This window comes from Mus caroli, unplaced genomic scaffold (genome assembly GCF_978045245.1).
Source record: "Mus caroli unplaced genomic scaffold, Mus_caroli_1 scaffold_12, whole genome shotgun sequence".
NCBI classification, from domain to species: domain Eukaryota; kingdom Metazoa; phylum Chordata; class Mammalia; order Rodentia; family Muridae; genus Mus; species Mus caroli.
In genome coordinates, this window is record NW_028227267.1 from 42,637,044 (window position 1) to 42,656,937 (window position 19,894).

General features: G+C 47.4%; 1 protein-coding gene across 7 annotated transcripts in view; it reads right to left on the minus strand.

The window, feature by feature from the left end:
- Positions 1–8,390: 8,390 nt before the first annotated feature.
- Positions 8,391–19,894, minus strand: part of Fbxo34 (F-box protein 34) — a 62,586-nt gene continuing 51,082 nt past the window's right edge. For 5 of the 7 annotated variants that reach the window (XM_021182313.2, XM_021182314.3, XM_021182315.3 and 2 more), the window contains 2 exons: positions 14,273–14,382; positions 8,391–11,175 (listed from right to left, as the gene is read on the minus strand). In XM_021182313.2, the coding sequence (XP_021037972.1) occupies positions 9,075–11,165 (2,091 nt within the window). In that variant the 5' untranslated portion in view covers positions 11,166–11,175; positions 14,273–14,382 and the 3' untranslated portion in view covers positions 8,391–9,074. Of the gene's footprint in view, positions 11,176–13,778; positions 13,906–14,272; positions 14,383–19,894 lie in introns of all 7 variants that reach the window. The other 2 variants (XM_029468928.2, XM_029468927.2) reach the window with 2 other exon arrangements.

The window sequence follows — 19,894 nt, forward strand, 5'->3', positions numbered from 1 at the left end:
CTTGGCTGTGTGTGCCTGTCCCCCAGTTCCTATTTAGTTCTGCTGCTACATTGATGGTAGCAGCAAAAGTGCAAGCTAACCTGGAGTACTTCATAGAAATTAAAGGCTACATTTTAAAGAAATTTTTGCTAGGTAAGAAAATTGGTTTTAGCTGGGAGGTGGTGGCTCACGCCTTTAATCCCAGCACTCGGGAGGCAGAGGCAGGCGCATTTCTTAGTTCAAGGCCAGCCTGGTCTACAGAGTGAGTTCCAGGACAGCCAGGGCTATACAGAGAAACCCTGTCTCAAAAAAACCAAAAAGAAGAAGAAGAAAGTTGTTTTTAAAATGACTGGTTATTTGCTTTAATGGTGATGGCTCAACTTTGGCAAACAATGGCTGCTTATGACTTGTGGGTTTCATTCTCTGTTCTTGATCTGGAAAGGAATGAGCCTCTGAGACCGAGCCTGCTCTCTCTTTTGCAGTGCAAGAGGAAATGTTAGAGGCATTTCCCAGGCCTCGAGGAGTCGGCAAGCTCTCAGGACTCCTTTTTGTAATTAATCTCTCCGACAGGCAGCAGTAGCTTCCAGGTGATGTGGAGGAGCTAGCTAGCGGTGGAGAGGGAGGGACCGGTGAGTGAGGTAGAACCCTGGGGCCTGTGGGAAGGGCACTGAAGGCCACTCACGTCCATCCATCGCTTTACCTGGGATCGAAAGCTCTTCAGAGAGAATGTCAGCTTCATCTTCCTACACAGCAACCAGAAGCAGGTTACCACGCAGGGTACAAATGGAAGGGGAGACTTCTCTTTTTTTGGTTTTTCGAGACAGGGTTTCTCTGTGTAGCCCTGGCTGTCCTAGAACTCACTTTGTAGACCAGGCTAGCCTCGAACTCAGAAATCCGCCTGCCTCTGCCTCCCGAGTGCTGGGATTAAAGGCGTGCGCCACCACGCCCACCAAGGGGAGACTTGTCATCCAGTTACATTCGTCTGGGGCAGGGAGTGAACCGTGGGAAGAAAAGGACCATTTCCCAGTGGGTGGGGGTGCTTCCTTCCGAACAGGAAGTCAGAACCTAGGCATGATCTATGAGCACTCACGCATCTGGGGAGAAAATAGCCTGGAAAATATTAAGTGAATTTTTTTATAAACACAAAACCTATCAGGGTAACAGTTTTAAAAATTATTTTCTGTGCATGTGTGTGTGTGGGGCAGGCACACATGTATGGAGGTCAAATGGCAACTTAGGTGACTCTTTCCTTTTACTATGGCCCAGGCATTGAACTCAGGTCTGCAGACTTGTTGGCAAGTGCTTTCACCCACTGGGTTACCCTGGCAACAACGGTAAATTGGCAAGAGCCACATTGATTTGGTTGTTGTTGTCTAGTGTTTGTAGGAAGGAATACAGGGTACTTGGGTGTGAGAGAGGGTCTGGTAGAAACTTAAAAGGCTGAAGCGATGGCTTAGAGGTCTAGAGAGATTGCTGCTCTCGCAGAAGGACCTTAATTCAGTTCCCAGCACCCACATGGTCGCTCACGACCATCCAAACTCTAGTTGCAGAGAATCTGCCACTTCCTGGCTTCTGTGGCATCAAGGATGCATGTGGGGCAAATACACATACACAGTCAGGCCCACACATGCCTTATAAAGTCTTCTATGGAGCTTTGGCTGGCCTCAGACATTCTGTATAGACCAGGCTAACTTCAAACTCAATCGATCTGCCTGCTCCTGCCTCCTGAGTGCTGGGAGTACAGGTATGTGCCACCATGCCCAAGTTGCCTTTTTTTCAAGAGCCATGAAATTGACCGTAGGTTCAAGGTAAGTGATGAGAATGGGCTGGAACCAATTGACTTCATTGATGCTCCCAGCACCTACATGGTCTTCCATGCCTCCCTCACCTCTGAACGTGGTGGTGGTCTAGCAGTTACTGTGACTTCCAGGACACCCAGGTATTGAGGAAAGTTCTTTCCGAAATGTGTTTAGTAGTACATTTCTTCTAAATCTTAGATTCTGGGGCATAAACAAGTCCATGGTCTTGGGTTGGGTACTTGCTAATTGGTTTGGCAGCAGTGGCTGGAAGGCATCTTCAGTGTATGGTCAATAGTGCTGGGGAGTGGGGCAGGACATCTGGACAGCAGTTGAGTAAGGAGGCCTCCTAGTGTTGACATTGAACTACCCATGCTTTCTGGTGGGTGCTGCTGGTGATGGCTTCAGGGAATTCTGTCCTCTTGATGGCCTCAGAGAAAGACCCTAAGAGCTGAGCGTTTCTGCTGCACTCAGCTTGCCCGACATGCTTGCTCATTCCCCGCTTTGTACTGGGTAAGCCTTACATGCAAAGTGGGCATCACCTGGGAGCTTAGTAGAAAATGTGTCCCCTGCCCCCAATGCTGAATCCCCCTCAGGCCCATGAATCAGCCTGCCTTCTGCAGCTCTTTGTACTGTTGATCCTGAGGCAGAGCTGCACTGTCAGGGGAAATGATAGAACTTACACATGTCATTAACAGTAACTGCCTAAGGCCTCTGAAGAGCCTCAAGATTTAGGCATTAGGTTCCTTCTTCCAGGCACAGAGGAGGAAGCTCTGTGTCCTTTAAGTTGGGGGAAATATCTGGTACAATGACTGCCTCCCTGGTTTGTATATTCTATTTCTTGGGTTGCCTCCTCCCATTTGCGTCCCCCACCCCCACCTCCAGGGCATTCCTTCCTGCTCTGTGGCCAGGAGCCTGAGTGAGCGGTGGCAACTGGTAATGCCCCTGCCGCATCCCATCTACTTCTTCCATTCCCTCTCAGGCCTCTGAACCCTCAGTCCCATCACCATACTCAGCCTTGGTTCTGTCACGCAGACCTTGTGACCTTGGACTCACCTGGGAACTCCCACTTCCAGGGTAAGCTTTGTGCTTTGTCCTCCACAGAGGAGAGTCCTTAGAGTTAGAGGCTAGCCTGGTCTACAGAGTGAGTTCCAGGACAGCCAGGGATACTAGTGAGGCCTTGTCTCAACAAAACAACAACCCCCACCCCCCAGGTGTTTGAAGGTGTGGCTCGGCAGGGGCTGGAAAAGGGGCACAGGTGATGGATGGGCTGAAGGTGGGTATTCTGTTCTTTCCCTGGACTTGGCAAATAGTGGGGATGGTATATCCCACGTCCACATCTTACATTGAACACATGCATTTGCTCATTTTCATAGTATGGCCAATTGTTCTTCAGAGTCTGCTTAGCAGATTCAAGGCCGCCAGAGCCAAGACTGTGGGCCATGGAAATGGTCATGCCACGGCTCCCAGTTTGGACAGTGGACAGCCAGCCTCTCATCTCTGCTTGGGATGGTAAATAAGGCCAAAGTGGAGCCAAGGGCAACACTCCCTGCGGCACTCATGCTTCTGTGGATGGGCAGAGTATAGGCCAGCAGCTTGGTACCAGAATAAGGAAGACTGGGTGGGCTAGGCTCCCACCAAACTAGACACAGCTGTGCAGACAGGTCATGTGTGCCACAATAGAAGTCGCCCCTCCCTTTTTTTAAAGATTTATTTATTTATTATATGTAAGTATACTGTAGCTGTCTTCAGACACTTCAGAAGAGGGCGTCAGACCTTGTTACAGATGGTTGTGAGCCACCATGTGGTTGCTGGGATTTGAAGTCAGGACCTTGGGAAGAGCAATCAGTGCTCTTACCCACTGAGCCATCTCTACAGCCTCCCCCCCCCCCCCCCATTTAATATTATATCTGGCCACTCTTTTTTAAATAAAAAAAGAACACCAACTTTTCATACTCCATAATGGAGACCAGTATCAGATCATAAGATTCAATGCTTGCGGTTCAGTGTGGGCAGAAGGGAAAGGAGGAAGGTCATTTAAAGAGCATAACAGATTATATACCTCTGCGCTAGAGAGATGGACTCTGCTCTTCCTAGTGTCTACATACTGCTCACCACCCCACCTCAGCAGCTAGCCTTCCCTGGCCAGCATGCAGCATGCTGTGCACTCATAGCTGTGCACTATTGGGAACCACTGGCTTGAGAAGGTGGAAAAGGTTTCATGGCTTTTTGCTTTTGCTTTTTTTTTTTTTTTTTAAGTAGTTACAGAAATTGTTCTTATTAAAGGGAGCATGTATGCTATAACCAACATGTAGAGATCAGAAGACAACTTTGTGGAATTTATTTTCTGTTGGTCTTTCTGTGGATTCCAAGGATCAAACTTTGGTTGCTTGATTTGCAAGGCAAGCACCTTTACCAGATAGCAGGTTGTCGGCCTCACTGGCTTTTAGTGGGCTTCCTCTATCCTACGAGGGATGCCGTCTTTGCTCCATTCCACTTCTCTTCCCAGCTGATAACTAGTGGCTCTGTTCCCCACTCCTAACGAGGCCAGCCACCTAGAGTGGGAGACTGCTCCACTAAGGCTCTGCTTCAACAGCTAGGCACAGATGAACTTGAGGCACCCAAAGGTGCCTAACCACAATGTTTGTTCTTCCCACGAGGCTTTGCAAATCAGCGGTGGCCATGAACTTGCATAAAGTTAGGAGTGATGTGCATGTTGGAAGGGATGGTGCGCTTCACTAGTTCTGAGATTCTAACACTAGCCTATATGAACCCAGAGGAGAGAGACTTGAAGGAGAGCGTCCGTCCCACTGTGTGTTCAACATATGGTTACAGGACCTGATAGCATTGATTCATTATTGGCACTGTTCGGTGTGAAGAAGGGTCTAGTGTCAAATGACTTTCTGGCACCTATGAAGCAGTCTGTGGATGAAGAAAGACAAATAACCAGTCTGCCAAAGAAATAGCAGCAGTTGAAGGTGTGGCACAGGGTTGGGAGTATTTCTGTACAAACTGTCCAGATGGCCTCAAAAGGCTAACAGGCGTTCGAAGTCCACACTGCAGAGATGACTAGACAGAGCCTAAGGGAAACCCAGGGCCTGCTGCTGGGAGCCACTGGCAGCATGGTCCAGAAGAAGCAGCTGTGTAGCCATAGCTCCTGTAAGAACTTCTCTATACAAGCCTGGTCTCCTGGGATCAGCTATGTCCAGAGGCAAAGTTCTCTTCAGGTTTCTCATCCTTCATAGACAATTAGGGAATGAGCCAGAACTGTCCAAACCTGCCAACAGTCAACATATTGAATTGGTACTAGCAAGCCAGGTCTAGTGGTACATGCTTGTAATCCCATCTACTCAGAAGGCTGAGGCAGGAGGGTCATAAATGTAAAGATGACCTTAGGCTACTTGAGACAACTTTTTAAAACAAAGTGAAAGGGTTGGGGATTTGGCTTAACTACAGAGGGATTGCTGATTAAACATGGGATGGAGTCATGATGGAGTATATACTGTGAGGCACTGAAGGTAAGTGCTCAAACTAGCTACCCCGGGAGTCCAGGGAACCCCACACACAGATACAGAGGGGCATGTGGAGGAGCCTGGCCAACACAGCAGAGGGATGGGACTGGTTCCCAGTGATGTTGCAGTGGGGCCATCAGTGCATAGGGTGAGCAGACATATCGGCAAATGCGTTACATTTTGGGGTTTTGTTAAGAGGCTCTCACTATATGCCTCAAAGAGGCAACCCTGCTGGGATTACAAGTCACATACAATGCACATGCCCTCGGTTCCTTTCCAAACTGGTAGCAAGAGTCCAACCATCATGTCAGGAATGGGATGGGGACCCAGTTCCCAGTTTCTATGAAGGATGGAATTGCAATGAGCAGTGGGGTAAACACTGAGGTGGAGCAGCTCCTCCTGTGAGAGCAGAGTGGGTGTTTTCTTTGGCTGGGGTGGGGTATGAGCCTTTGGCAGTGCAGGACTGGAACACCGTGGCATGACATGAGAGTGGGCCGGTTGCCTGGGGGCTTCTGACACGGTTAGTGGTTAGCACTGGCTGCTCCTCCAGGGCTGGGGTTCAGTTTCCAGCACCTACAGGACAGCTAACAGAGTTACTGCCGGTAACTCTGACTTTAGGGGACATAATGCCCCTTTGGCCTCCACAGAACTGCATGTATGTGGTATACAGACATCCACACAAACTCTTAAAACCAAAGGGTGGATTATTTCTACATCCAACACTAGGGGGGCCACAGAGTCTCAAAAGCAGCATTACATTCTGGTAGTCTGAGTTCAGCATGGGGGTGGGTGGGGGTGGGGGTGGGGGCTGGTGCCAAGCCTCTGTTGAGCACTGGGAAGCATGTCCTGCCACAGTTAAGGCAGGCCGTCTGTTTCTGAGGTAAGGCCAAGTGCACTGGGGGCAGCCTATGCCCTGCTGTCAGCCCAGCTTCTCACACAGCTGCAGAGCACGTGATAACCAGGTCAGCAATGCTGACTCATGAAAACCCAGAGTTGTTTGTCTTACGCACCCTCGTGGGAGAGCCACAGGCAGCAAAGGTTGAACACACAGTGCGTGAGGTACGTCACACCCTTGGTTGTCCTGTGTGTTATCTCCTTATCCCAGTTATGAGTCACAACTCACTTCGAGGACATTCAGATTGCCAGCTTGGCACAAGCCAACAGCAGATGTGTTGAAGATGAGCTGTTCCCAGCCTCTTGCGTTGGTGTCAGACCAAGTTTGCGTCTCCAGGCTAGCATAGCATGGTCCACTTGTCGGGGTAGCCTCCCCCTGGCATGGGGTCACTGCAGTCTCAGCCTGCTCTCAGCCGTTACTGCGAAGGATTAAAAAAAAAAAAAAAGCCGGGCGTGGTGGCGCACGCCTTTAATCCCAGCACTTGGGAGGCAGAGGCAGGTGGATTTCTGAGTTCGAGGCCAGCCTGGTCTACAAAGTGAGTTCCAGGACAGCCAGGGCTATACAGAGAAACCCTGTCTCGAAAAACCAAAAAAAAAAAAAAAACCCAAACCAGAGATATGGCTCAGCAGTTAAGAGCCACAGACCCAAGTTTGGCATTCAACACTCATAACTGCTTGTAATTCCAGAAGTAGGGCATCTGACACCTTCTTCTGGCTTACAAGGATAAATGGACTCACTAGTATACAGACACACAATCTTAAAAATTGACTATATTCAGTTTGGAAGCCACTGGCCTCATGACCCTCTGCTTAACATAGGCCAAGATGGCTCTACCTAAATACCATCCTCCCCTCTGCTCCCTGCCGGTCCTGGCCAAATTTGTATCCTCCTCCAAGGTAACCACTGCCCTTCCCCATCAGTCGTCCACATTTGTCACCCATCCTCCCTGCCTGCAACTTAGGCTGATAACAGGGTTTTCTTTCTGTGTTTTTGGATTTTGTTTTCAAAGCTCCAGCTTTCTGTCTTCAAGCCTGAAGACTCCCAGTGGCTTCTAAGTGACTGGTGGACAGTTGTGGGAACCCTTTAATAGTACTTCCTATATAGGGAATACAGAAGGCACCGCACAAACTCAAAATATTAAAAGCCTATAAGATTTTAAACTTACAATTTAAGGAAAGATGATTTGGTAATATAAAAAGTTATCCTCCCTTATAAATAACCCTGTTTTGGGGTGCATTTGAAATGTCTCCTCTTGTAGCCCAGGCATGCCTCAGACATGAGTCACCACAAAGGGCTTGAAAACAAACACGACTTTAACAGGTCCCTAAGAAGGGAGCTGGAGGGGTGACTGCAGTTAAGAGCACTGCTGTTGCTAGGCAGTGGTGGTGCACACCTTTAATCCCAGCACTTGGGAGGCAGAGACAGGCAGAGTTCTCTGAGTTCAAGGCCAGCCTGGTTTACAGAGTGAGTTCCATGACAGCCAGGGCTACACAGAGAAACCCTGTCTCGAAAAAACAAAGAGCACCGCTGTTCTTCAGAGGACTAGGGTTTAATTCCCAGCAACCACATGAGGACTTACAAACCTGCTCAGACCTCCATTCAAAGGGAGCCGATGCCCTCTCTGGCCTCTGTTGGCACAGGCAACCATGTGATGCAGACGTAAATGCAGGCAAAATACCCACACACATCAAAGGTTTGTTTTTTTGTTTTTGTTTGTTTGGACTTTTGTTGTTTTTTCGAGACAGGGTTTCTCTGTGTAGCCCTGGCTGTCCTGGAACTCACTCTGTAGACCAGGCTGGCCTCGAACTCAGAAATCCGCCTGCCTCTGCCTCCTGAGTGCTGGTACTAAAGGCGTGCGCCACCACGCCCGGCACATTGTTGTTTTTAATTACAACTTAATGCATAAGGATCTGGACAGATGACGTAGGCAGGAATCTGGTTCAGTTCACTGCACGGCTCACAACTGCCTGCCACTTGACCACCACAGTGGTGGCTCTGTCACCTTAGTGTGCGCACACTCAAGAGCAAGCACACGCACGTGCACGAAATCCATCTTTGGGCTGTAATGGCTCTGCACAACAAGCAGATTACATTCCCAGCACAGCTTCAGGGGGTCCAACACCCTTGGCTGGTCTCCTCCAACACTGCCTGAATTTACATGAACATTAATAAAGTTAGTAAAATCTTATTTTAAGACCAGAACTCATTTAAAACGTTTATTTTTTTATTGAAGTTTTTTTTTTAAAAAATTTTAACCAGACAAAAGGATGCACATTTTAATCTATTATATGATATTGTCTTATTCTGTGGTGATTATGTTTAGTCAGCTGTTCATAATCTACAATACTGAATTTTAATCACGTTATTTACAGAGGGGCCAAAGCACTCATTTACAGGTAAAGGCGCTCGGGTTTAATGTGCACGTTCACAGCCCTATGCAAACACAACCATTATATACACTGTAAACAGCACAGGGCATATCCGTCTGCAGTCACCACTCTCACGGGAACAAGCATACAGGTCTGGGGTAAGGTGCCTGGTTTTCTTTCTGAGGCATAATTCTCAAAGGTTTGCTTCCCTCCTCACTCACTCCAAATGCAGAGCCACTGTTGGGCCACCTCAGGATCCCCTTGTGGAGACTGCCTGGTGACCTCTGAATGTCCTTGATGGAGGAAAACAGGCAAGAGTTCTTCACAGCTGGATAGGTTTAATGTGAGGCACCACCATACAAAACCATGGAACTAAATTCTTGTACAGCTGAGAAACAGTTTAAAATGCCTGAGCAATGGCAGTCAGGATCTGAGCAGAGATCAAGAAGGGCGGGGCGAGCTCGCAGCCCTGGAGGTTGGCCCAAGTGTTTCACAGTCCTCTTGCCTCCCTGTCACGTGGACTTCAGTACTCCTCTTCCGTCTCACTCCCTCTTGACTTCTTATGGATTGCCCGGTTAAAGCTATGGCAGGCAGGTAACCAGTGATTGTCATGAAGGCCTAACTTACAGCCAGGAAAGCCCTTCTGAGACTGGTGGCAGCACATCCAGTAGCCAGGCCCATATGGCAAAGCCTGGCAATAGGGTTTGGGGTGCCACCGGCACAGGGACACATCCCCTTTCACATACTTTTTCTTGCACTGCTTGCAAGGGTCTTCTCTATAGCGTGGGTCTCGAACCCACCGAGAATCTGCTGGCCTGATGTTGTAGTATTCAATGATGGACTTGAAGTAGCGACAGGTACATTTAAGAATGGCTAAACTCAGGGTAGGGAGTAACCTGAAGATTTTCACTATGATGTGGTGGGGCAGGCAGGCCATGTACTGCTGAGGCTCCAGAAGCTGCTGGATCTTAAACCTGGTCTCCAGGAAATCCTGCGACACCTGCTTCTTGCATGTGACTGCCTCAAGCACCTGTGAGGTGCTCCCTCCCGGAGAGGCTGCTGGGAGGCTGAGCGGCTCCACAGAGGAATCTTTTTCCTCACGTGCACTGCTGCCCTCAGCAGCATCTTGAGGCTGACTGGCCTCTGAGGCCTCTGGTGCTGGGTGTTCCCTCAGCTGGGAATGCGCTTGCTGGTCCTGTCCAGATGACAGGAAGAAGAGCATCCCGGGAAGAGGCTCCTCAAGGGAGTCTAAAGCCGACGGCCGGTCTTTCTCTACCATGCACACAGTGATGCTGATGCACAGCGGGTCCTGCCTCTGCTCAGGATGGTGCTTTGTGAGCGTTACAAGCTCTCTTCTTACACGACTGACAGCATCTGTAGGCAATTCATCAAATTCCTCCACCATTTCTACGTCATCCCGGCTGCAGTTCTTGATAGCTGTTTGCTGACCTGGCTCTAGATCTGTGCTGTCCGTGTGGAAGCTCACAGTGGCTGGCAATGAGGGACAGCTTTGAGAAGTGCCATCCCAGGCCTGCTCCCCTACAGAATGATGCTCAGTTACAGAGGGTTCTTCACCCACAGATACCGGCTGCAAGGGATGCTCCTGAGAGTCGGCTGTGTCTGCAGAGCCCTCTTCACTTTTGTCGCTGGCCTGAGAACCATTAGTGAGCAACACCCTGCCTACATTTCGACGGAAACTGTTATTGCGTGACAAGCTCCCAGGTTCCCGCTGGCCCTGGTGCTTCAGGCACTCAGACTCCAACCTGGCTACCATGTCAAGGACACGGACTGGCTCACCCTGGGATCTGCCAGTCTCAGGATTTTCTTGTTCCCTGGGTTCTTCACAAGTTTCTGGAGCAGAGAAGGGCTCAGGTGCAGGTGGTATACCTCGGGACTGGCCAGAAATCTTCACAATGGCAGGCGAATTTGTGCAGTTTTTTGTGCAGCTAGCTAGCAGAGCAGTGGCCTTCTGCTCGAGGAAGGCCACCATCTGTATCACTGACAGAGGCCTCGCAGCACAGACACCGTCCCCACTGTCACTCATGTAATGCACAGAACAGTGCTCGACGCCACACACAAACGGCTCAGACTGGTAGCACTGGCTGTTGATATCTCTCATCATTTCTAGCTGTAACTTGGCTTTCTTAAGCTCCCCTGATTTTTTCCTTCTTTTAGTGGCTCTCCCATCGATATCCCAGGAACTTTTAATTTTCATAGAGCCTATCCTATTGCTATACTGGTGGGCTGCAAAGAATGCAATTTTCTCCTTCGTGTTCCCAGGTTTGACAATAGCCCAGGTCCCAGGCAGTCCCTCCTCACTCTGGTGCACGGCTGCAGACAGCACATTTTTTTTGGCTTTAACATTCAAGCTGTTCTCCACAGGGCTCTTCCCACTCATACTGCACAGAACATTTGGAGAAAGGATCCCAAAAGGTTTTCTAGATGATGCTTTGACAAGGGAGGCTGAAGGAAGGACGGTGGGTTTCATGTAGCTGGCTCTGGCCTTCACATCACCGTTGGCCTTTCCGTGGCTCATAGGCGTTCTCAGGGTGTCCCTGCTGATCTCAAGAGGGCGCTCTTTCTTCTGGAGTTTCCAGTACAGCTTAAGGTGCATAACAGATGCCCTGGAACAGGAGAGAACAGAGCTGACTTAGGTATCTTGCTGCTTTTAGCAAGAGAAGTCTATTTTCTCAACTTCTAACATATTTACCCAGAGTCGTATCCTGGCTCATTTCTAACACACGAAGAACAGAAGCAAACTAAGCAGGTTCTGTGGAACTAACAGCCACAAAAGCAGCTCATTTTCAATGATACGTTATAGAAAGGAAGGGCTTTTAATGTAAATTAATCCTCTAAAGTTCCTTTTCCTGACATTGCTTTTAAAAATCACACTGTGGCACAGAAGCAGGAAATATTAGCTCCTCTATATTGCCTAGGCTGTGCATTCTGTCTAGTTTTTAGGAGATAGGGTTTGATGTAGGCCAGGTTGGCCTTGACTTTCTGCTCCTACCTCCACAATCCTGAGATTAAAGGTGTTGCTGGGAGTTGAACCCAGGACTCTCTAGATTCTAAGCAAGGCTCTACCAGCCCCGGCAGCAGCATCCTCTCCTGCATAATTAGTTCTCATTACCTAACCCATGCTGGTTTTACATTTGTGATCCTCCTGCCTCAGCTTTCCTCAGTGCATACCATGCCTGGCCCTAGTAGACTGTTTTGTTTCGTGGGTTTAAGTGTGTCTCAGTATGGAATCCTGACTGGCCTGAAACTCACGCCAGACCTGCTGCCTCCCTACTGTTGAGATTGACAGTACAGCAGTGACTCAGGCCTTAGTAGATTTTTTTTTTTATCTTTATCTCCCAGTTCCTCACAGTTAGCATTTTACTGGTTGCATCCCAGCACTCGGGAGGCAGAGGCAGGCGGATTTCTGAGTTCGAGGCCAGCCTGGTCTACAAAGTGAGTGCCAGGACAGCCAGGGCTACACAGAGAAACCCTGTCTCGAAAAACCAAAAAAAAAAAAAAAAAAAAAAAAAAAAACTATTATTTCCTCAACCATTCCCATAGTGTTGGCTGTTTAGCTGTTTATAACTTGTCTGTCATGTGTTTTAACTTCTAAACAACCCATGCATCTGAACTATATACGCCCTTACTGACTTTTTGGCTAGGACCAAGCATCAAATCTTGACTACCAAACCTTCTATAGCATCTTAAAGAACACAGAGGCCCATAGGCCTTATTCTTAAAGAACACAGAGGCCCATAGGCCTTATTCTTAAAGAACACAGAGGCCCATAGGCCTTATTCTTAAAGAACACACAGAGGCCCATATGCCTTATTCTTAAAGAACACACAGAGGCCCATATGCCTTATTCTTAAAGAACACACAGAGGCCCATAGGCCTTATTCTTAAAGAACACACAGAGGCCCATAGGCCTTATTCTTAAAAAGTCTCAACTAATTCAGACAAACAAAACAACAAAACCCTGCTGCCTTTTTTTCTTCTTTCCTGGTGGGGTGAGGACGGGAGGCATTTCAGAGTGAGGCGACAGACAGAGGATTACTTCCCTTGGCCTGGCCTGGTCTCTGCTCTGATTAGATTAGCTAGAGAGGGTGGATACAACCTGGGCAAGGCACCTCTACTCCGTCTGAGTGGAAATGTTAACGGAAGGGTTGACACCCTAGATATAGTTCAGGGATCCATACCCTTGCTAAAAAGCACCCTAGGACTGAAGAGTGTGTTTTCCAGGGGTGGTCACTCTCCTGCAAAGTAATCCTACCAATGTAATACAGATCTGCAGTCACACGTTTGTGGGAGTGAGGCCACATTTTCAGAGCTATGCATGGAGAGATCCACTCTAGCAGAGATTATTGTGCAAGACATGCATCCTGTGGGGCAACTAATTATAATCCTTCCCATGGGCTCCACCTTTACGAGGGCTGTGACAGCAGCCTTTACCTGCCTTCAGGTATCAGTGCAGACTGTGGAGAGTCCATGTTCTTTACCTTCCATTTTGATTTCTAGGGTTCTCTAGCCCTGTCTCCGCTGTTTTCTAACTATGCAAACGGAAACTCTGCATTTACGGTAGGTAAAGTGCCTTGTAGAGATTTTTGTATACATTTATTTCTATATAAGCACAGTCCCAAGCTGTGCAGCTCCTACGGAGAAGTCAGGGAACTCGTGCAGGAATTGGCTCTCCCCTTCCCATGTCAAGTCCAGGGGTCAGCTCAGGCCCCAGGCATGACACTGGCGAGCACCTCTACCCAGGCCCCATCTCTCCCTCCTGGAGTAGATCTTAAGATCATTGTGTTGGTCCCTGACACCTCAGAACCTAAGGGCGGTAGAGAGCTTCCCCTTTTCTGCACCATAACAGTTTAATAGCTTTCTACCATTTTCGATAATTTAGTCTTCCCAAAAGAACTATCCAGAATTCCTGAAAAACAAGATGCTACATAAAGAAGAGTTATACTGAGTGCTGTCGCTCTGAGCCAACTCTGTGCTGGGTTTTCATGTAAGTGAAATGAAAGCAGTGGAGGTGGGGGACATAATAAACAACCACAGAATGCTCTCCTTGCAGAGCGAGCGCCTGTGAGTGAATGTACAGCTGCTACGCATTGCACAATGTTTTCTTTGCCTCTGCACCCCCACAGTATTTTAGGTGCTGTGTGTTATGCTGGCTAGGCTTATGTCAGCTTGACACAAACTGTAGTCATCAGAGAGGAGGGAATCTCACCTGAGAAAATGCCTCCTTAAGATCAGGCTGGAGTGCACGCAAGCCTGTGGGGCATTTTCATTGTTATCAGTGGGGGAGGCCACAAACCACTGTGGGTGGGGCCATCCCTGGGTGGTGGTCCTGGATTCTATAAGAAAGCAGGCTGAGTTAGCCACAAGGAGCAAGCCAGTAAGTGGTTCCCTTCCACGGCCTCTGCATCAGCTCCTGCCTCTATGTTCCTGTCCTGACTTCCTCTGATGATGGAAGTCAGGATATGCGTTTGGTCACAGGGTTTCATCCCCGTAACAGTAACCATAACTAGAACAGGTTAAAAACAAACATGAATAATAACTAACTCAGATTAAAGAAACATTTGAGAACAAATTAGTATAATCAGGGAAGGTTTTTGTTTGTAAAACCTGCTCCACTGACAGTAACTGAATGAGCAGTTTTAGCGAGATACACTGGAGCTATCCCACTTGGGGGAAAGAGGAGTGAAAGTGTCTAGGACCCACCTGACTGCTGGGGAGGGAGGCCTAGGAAGCACGTGTTCGTGTTGCTGCTGGCTCAAGACTGGGAGGAGTGGTGGCAACTTCCCCCTTCCCTTGGTGGGCACTCAGCAGTTCTGAAACAAAAAATAGGTCTGGTAAGACTTAAGACTACAAAAACCTTATTTGGGGTTTAGCTCCGTGGTTAATTAAGGATATAATGTAGGATACCAGTGCATCTGTTACAAAAAACCAAAAAAACAAAAAAACCAAAAAAACAGATGGCAGCATTTTGCCTACCCCATCCCACGCTAGGAACAAGCACAGTAGAAAGTCCCATCCAGGTTTTTGTGGCTGCCATCTCTTCATCGCGTTATCTGAATCTTGCAAGCACTCCATCACTGAGCTACATTCCCAGTTCTCAAAATCCTATTATGAAAGGTCGCTGTAATTAGGCAGTCATGGTGGCACATGCCTACCATAATCCCAGCACCTTATGTAGACACAGAGGCAGGGGGTGAGGACTGAGAGGCTGTGAGGACAGTGTCAGAGGGGGACACCCTCCCTCAGCTATAGTGATTTTGAGATCAGCTTGGGCTACATGACCCTGCTTTAAACAAAATCTAACAATACTCAAGCCCTCCTCCTCATTTTATGTAAATACATATGTACTTACATAAAACGTAAGCCTATACAGCACCTACATATCCGCTTCTCGGGCTCTCAGAAAGGTCCTTAGACATTAAGCTGTCTGGAATGATTCATCCATTTTCCCGGCATCAGGCCCAGATTCTGTTTTAAACCTTATTTATTCTAAGGTTAGCAAGAGCTTTGGGAACCGTGTGTCTATTGCATCCAGCAAAGGGAACTGGGGGGCTTTGGCTTTGGGCTGGGGAGGTCATCGGGAGTGAGGCAGAACTTTGTAACAGGAAGCCAAGGAAACAGCCTGTGCTGAAGCACCTAGCCTACCCCGTTAGGTTAAAACAAAACAAGAGATGTACCTCCTTGTCTTTCTCCTTGAAGCTTTTTATTGCCCAAGATTCGACCTTGGCTGCTCAGACTCTTTCTTTCTTTCCTAGCTCTCAGACAGCAGAGGCCCTCAAGCGTCATTCTCTTTACAGATGATGACTCCTTTCAGGTGATGTCTACATGTGACTACTCCTAGCTCTGATTAGCTCCCACACATGGTGACTCTCCATCCTGCCATTTCCTGTGGTACTCTCTTACCTTCAGAGCCTACTGTGTGGTAGACCAGCTCACCTGGATGTGTCAGTAAGAGCCTCAAAACCCAACACTACTAGTTGATGACAACCTCAGGTACCCACACTAACAAACTAGAAATGAAGTCACTTAGATAACTCCTCCCTGTCCCTATCTAGTCACTAAACTATGCCCTCCTCTGCATCGCTGCCACAGCTGCTAGGTGAGCAACCGTCTTATCTCAGTTGCACTGGATGGCCGCAGGAAGGGCAGAGTCAGTCTGTCGGCTGGAAATCCTGCTTTGTCCTGCCATACTTCTCACTTTGGAAGCTTGTTCATGGAACTGTTAGGAGGGGACCAGAAAGATGGAAGCTAATCACATCGTAAATCAATTGTTAAGCAACGAGGTCCATAAAACTGAACAGCTTTGGAACCAGTCACATACCCTACAACTGACTGTTTCCCTTCTAACTGCTTAGTAATCTAATCTGTCAGGACGGGAAACTGACTGCTACAAAGAAGCAGAAAACGAAATAATCACTACAGACCATGACAGGTGACATGGGGCAGTACAGGTGCCCAGAGCCAGGAGGAAGGAGAGAGGAGGAGTGGGCAGGTTAGAGGACGGGCTGCTGGCATTGAGCTACAGGTCTAAGAGGCTTTACTTTCTAAGGTAAACCCGGAAGGAAGACATACTAAGTCCTGAGAGGCTCAAAAGTAGATGTTTTAGGAAAATGCAGGTAAGTAAGAAGAGAGTGAACTAACAGACTAATAGTAGAGAGATGGTTTGTAAACAAGCAAGATTCTAACTCCATTACAATTAGAGGGTAGAGAAGCATCAAGGTTCCTCAAATTTATGGCTTCGACAACTGCATGAAGAGAGGTTCCTGGGGAAAAATTCCTAAACAGAACAGCAATGGCTTGTGCTGTAAGATCAAGAATTGACAAATGGGACCTCATAAAATTGCAAAGCTTCTGAAAGGCAAAAGACACCGTCAATAAGACAAAAAGGCCACCAACAGATTGGGAAAGGATCTTTACCAATCCTAAATGAGATAGGGGACTAATATCCAATATATACAAAGAGCTCAAGAAGCTGGACTCCAGAAATTCAAATAACCCCATTAAAAAATGAGATACAGAGCTAAACAAAGAATTCTCACCTGAGGAATACCGAATGGCTGAGAAGCACCTGAAAAAATGTTCAACATCCCTAATCATCAGGGAAATAAAAATCAAAACAACCCTGAGATTCCACCTCACATCAATCAGAATGGCTAAGATCAAAAATTCAGGTGACAGCAGATGCTGGCGAGGATGTGGAGAAAGAGGAACACTCCTCCATTGTTGGTGGGATTGCAAGCTGGTACAACCACTCTGGAAGTCAATCTGGAGGTTCCTCAGAAAATTGGACATAGTACTACCGGAGGATCCAGCAATACCTATCCTGGGCATATATACCCAGAAGATGTTCCAACTGGTAATAAGAACACATGCTCCACTATGTTTATAGCAGCCTTATTTATAATAGCCAGAAGCTAGAAACAACCCAGATGTCCCTCAACAGAAGATGGATATAGAAAATGTGGTACATTTATACAATGGAGTACTACTCAGCTATTAAAAACAATGAATTTATGAAATTCTTGGACAAATGGATGTATCTGGAGGATATCATCCTTAGTGAGGTAACCCAATCACAAAAGAAGTCATTAGATATGCACTCACTGATAAGTGGATATTAGCCCAGAAACATAGAACACCCAAATAGAACATAGAACACACAATTTGCAAAACACAAGAAAATCAAGAAGAGGGAAGACCAACAGGTGGATACTTCATTCCTCCTTAGAATAGGGAACAAAATACCCACGAAAAGAGTTACAGAGACAAAGTTTGGAGCTAAGACGAAAGGATGGACTATCCAGAGACTACCCCACCCGGGGATCCATCCCATAATCAGCCACCAAACCCAGACACTATTGCATATGCCAGCAAGATTTTGCTGAAGGGACCCTGGTATAGCTGTCTCATATGAGGCTATACCAGTGCCTGGCAAATACAGAAGTGGATGCTTACAGTCATCTATAAGATGGAACACAGGGCCCCCAATGGAGAAGCTAGAGAAAGCACCCAAGGAGCTGAAGGGGTCTGCAACCCTATAGGTGGAGCAACAATATGAACTAACCTGTACCCCCAGAGCTCGTGTCTCTAGCTGTATATGTAGCAGAAGATGGCCTAGTCGGTCATCATTGGGAAGAAAGGCCCCTTGGTATTACAAACTTTATATGCCCCAGTACAGGGGAATGACGGGGCCAAGAAGAGGAATTGGGTGGGTAGGGGAGCAGGGTAGGGGGAGAGTATAGGGAACTTTCGGGATAGCATTTGAAATGTATATAAAGAAAATATCTTAAAAAAGAAGAAGGAGAAGAAGAAGAAGAAGAGAGGTTCCTCTCGGTGGATGGCAAGCAGATGGCTGCTCAGATCTGCACAGGGAGGCAGAGGTAAGTTCAGTTCCCCAGAGACGCGCAGCTGGAGTGCCTGCAAACAGGAGATAACTGGAGGTCAAGCAGATAAGAGCAAAGCAAGATGAAGGCAGCTGTCACCGAAGCATTTCGATAGGAAATACGCAGTCTGGACAGAAGCCTCCCAAGATTCTGCATGATAAACACGTGCATAACTTTTATAATAGAAAAAACACACTTTATCTCAAAAAGCCAAAACCAACAGGACTAGTTGCTGACAGATTCTATAACAGCACATAGTCCCTCACTCACATGTTGAAGTCCACATGTTCAATAATGAGTGTAAAGGTAGAATGTGGTTAGGAGAAGGGAAAGGCCTCCCGTTTTCTGAGGACAGCGTCAGCTGCTGGTGGAGTCCTTGGTGTCCCTGTGAGGAACCGCAGTGCAGAGAGCTGATGGTACTGATCAGAGCAGTTTTCAGAAGCTCGGCCGGAAGGGACACCTATCACACTCAATATCCACGAATATGGTGAGACTGTCAACTAAGCAACTCAAACCTAGACAGCTTCACACAGTGATGGCCAAAATCTAGTTTTCAAAAGCTCCATGTATTCTGGTTAGATACTATTTATAATTCCAGCTCATAGAAACCTGGGAGGGGGCAGGAGAGATGTCAGTGGTTAGAGCTTCCCAGCACCACAGAATGGCTCACAACCATCTGTAACCAATTTCAGGGCATCCAATGCCAGCCATACCTGTGTGGGCAGCAGGTATACATATGGTACTGGTACACATACATGCATGCAGGCGAACACTCATACACATACATCAAAGTAAATACACAAACAGTAGGAGAACTGTCATCTAAAGATCGTATACAATCACAAAGTTAAGCCTCAAAGGATTAGAAAATGGGTGGAGTGTGGTAGGTCAGACTTGTAATCCTAACTTTCAGGAAGGGTGAAGCAGGATGGCTGAGTTCTAAGTCAGGCTAGTTATATTACATTCCATGCCAGCCTGGGCTAGGAGACCTACCTCACACACGCCACAACTACAACCCCCACCAAAAATTGTGTATAAACACAATCCTCAAAAAAGCCAAAGTATGGGCTGGCGAGATGGCTCAGTGGTTAAGAGCACGGACTGCTCTTCTAAAGGTCCAGAGTTCAAATCCCAGCAACCACATGGTGGCTCACAACCATCCATAACGAAATCTGACTCCCTCTTCTGGAGTATCTGAGGACAGCTACAGTGTACTTACATATAATAAATAAATCTTAAAAAAAAAAAAAAAGCCAAAGTACTTTTTCATGTGTATAGGGCTGGGATGCAGGTGACCTCTAGCCCCTGGTCTTGGTGTGCCATCCAGCGCGGACTCTGCTACATCAGCCTCTCACACGCTAGGTTGCAGGTACTTACTGCCATGTAATAACTATGTAGAGGGATAAACATGAGCCGTAAGGAATTTAAAGGGAATATGTGATGAGAATAGGAAAAAAGACAGAGTTTACGAATTGAAGACCCTGTCTCAAATGTTCAAAAAAAGCTCCCAGAAAATGTGTACTGCATTTTCTTCACCAGAGCACCACACAAATGATTAGCAATCCAGCAACACACTTGTGGGTGGCTCCTGAATCTGTTCAGTTAGAGGAGGCAAATGATTTATAGTTAATTCTGATTGTCAGCTGATGGGACTTAGAATCAGTCTGTGAGGAGCTTCTAAACAAGGTTAGCTGAGGTGGAAAAGCGACTCTAATGTGAGGTCTTACCTGCCTCTCCGCTGTGAGGTAAGGTAAGCCTCCCCTTCTCCCCCCATCCGCACCATCTCCTGGAGCCTCTGGAACTGAGAATCAGAGTGAACCCTTCCTTAAGTTGGCTCTTGCCTGGGTATTTGTCACAATAAAACAACAAATAATTGCTACACTGACTTCTAGGAACCAATGGTTATGATAAAATTGAGATTATACTGGGAGTAAAGCTGCAG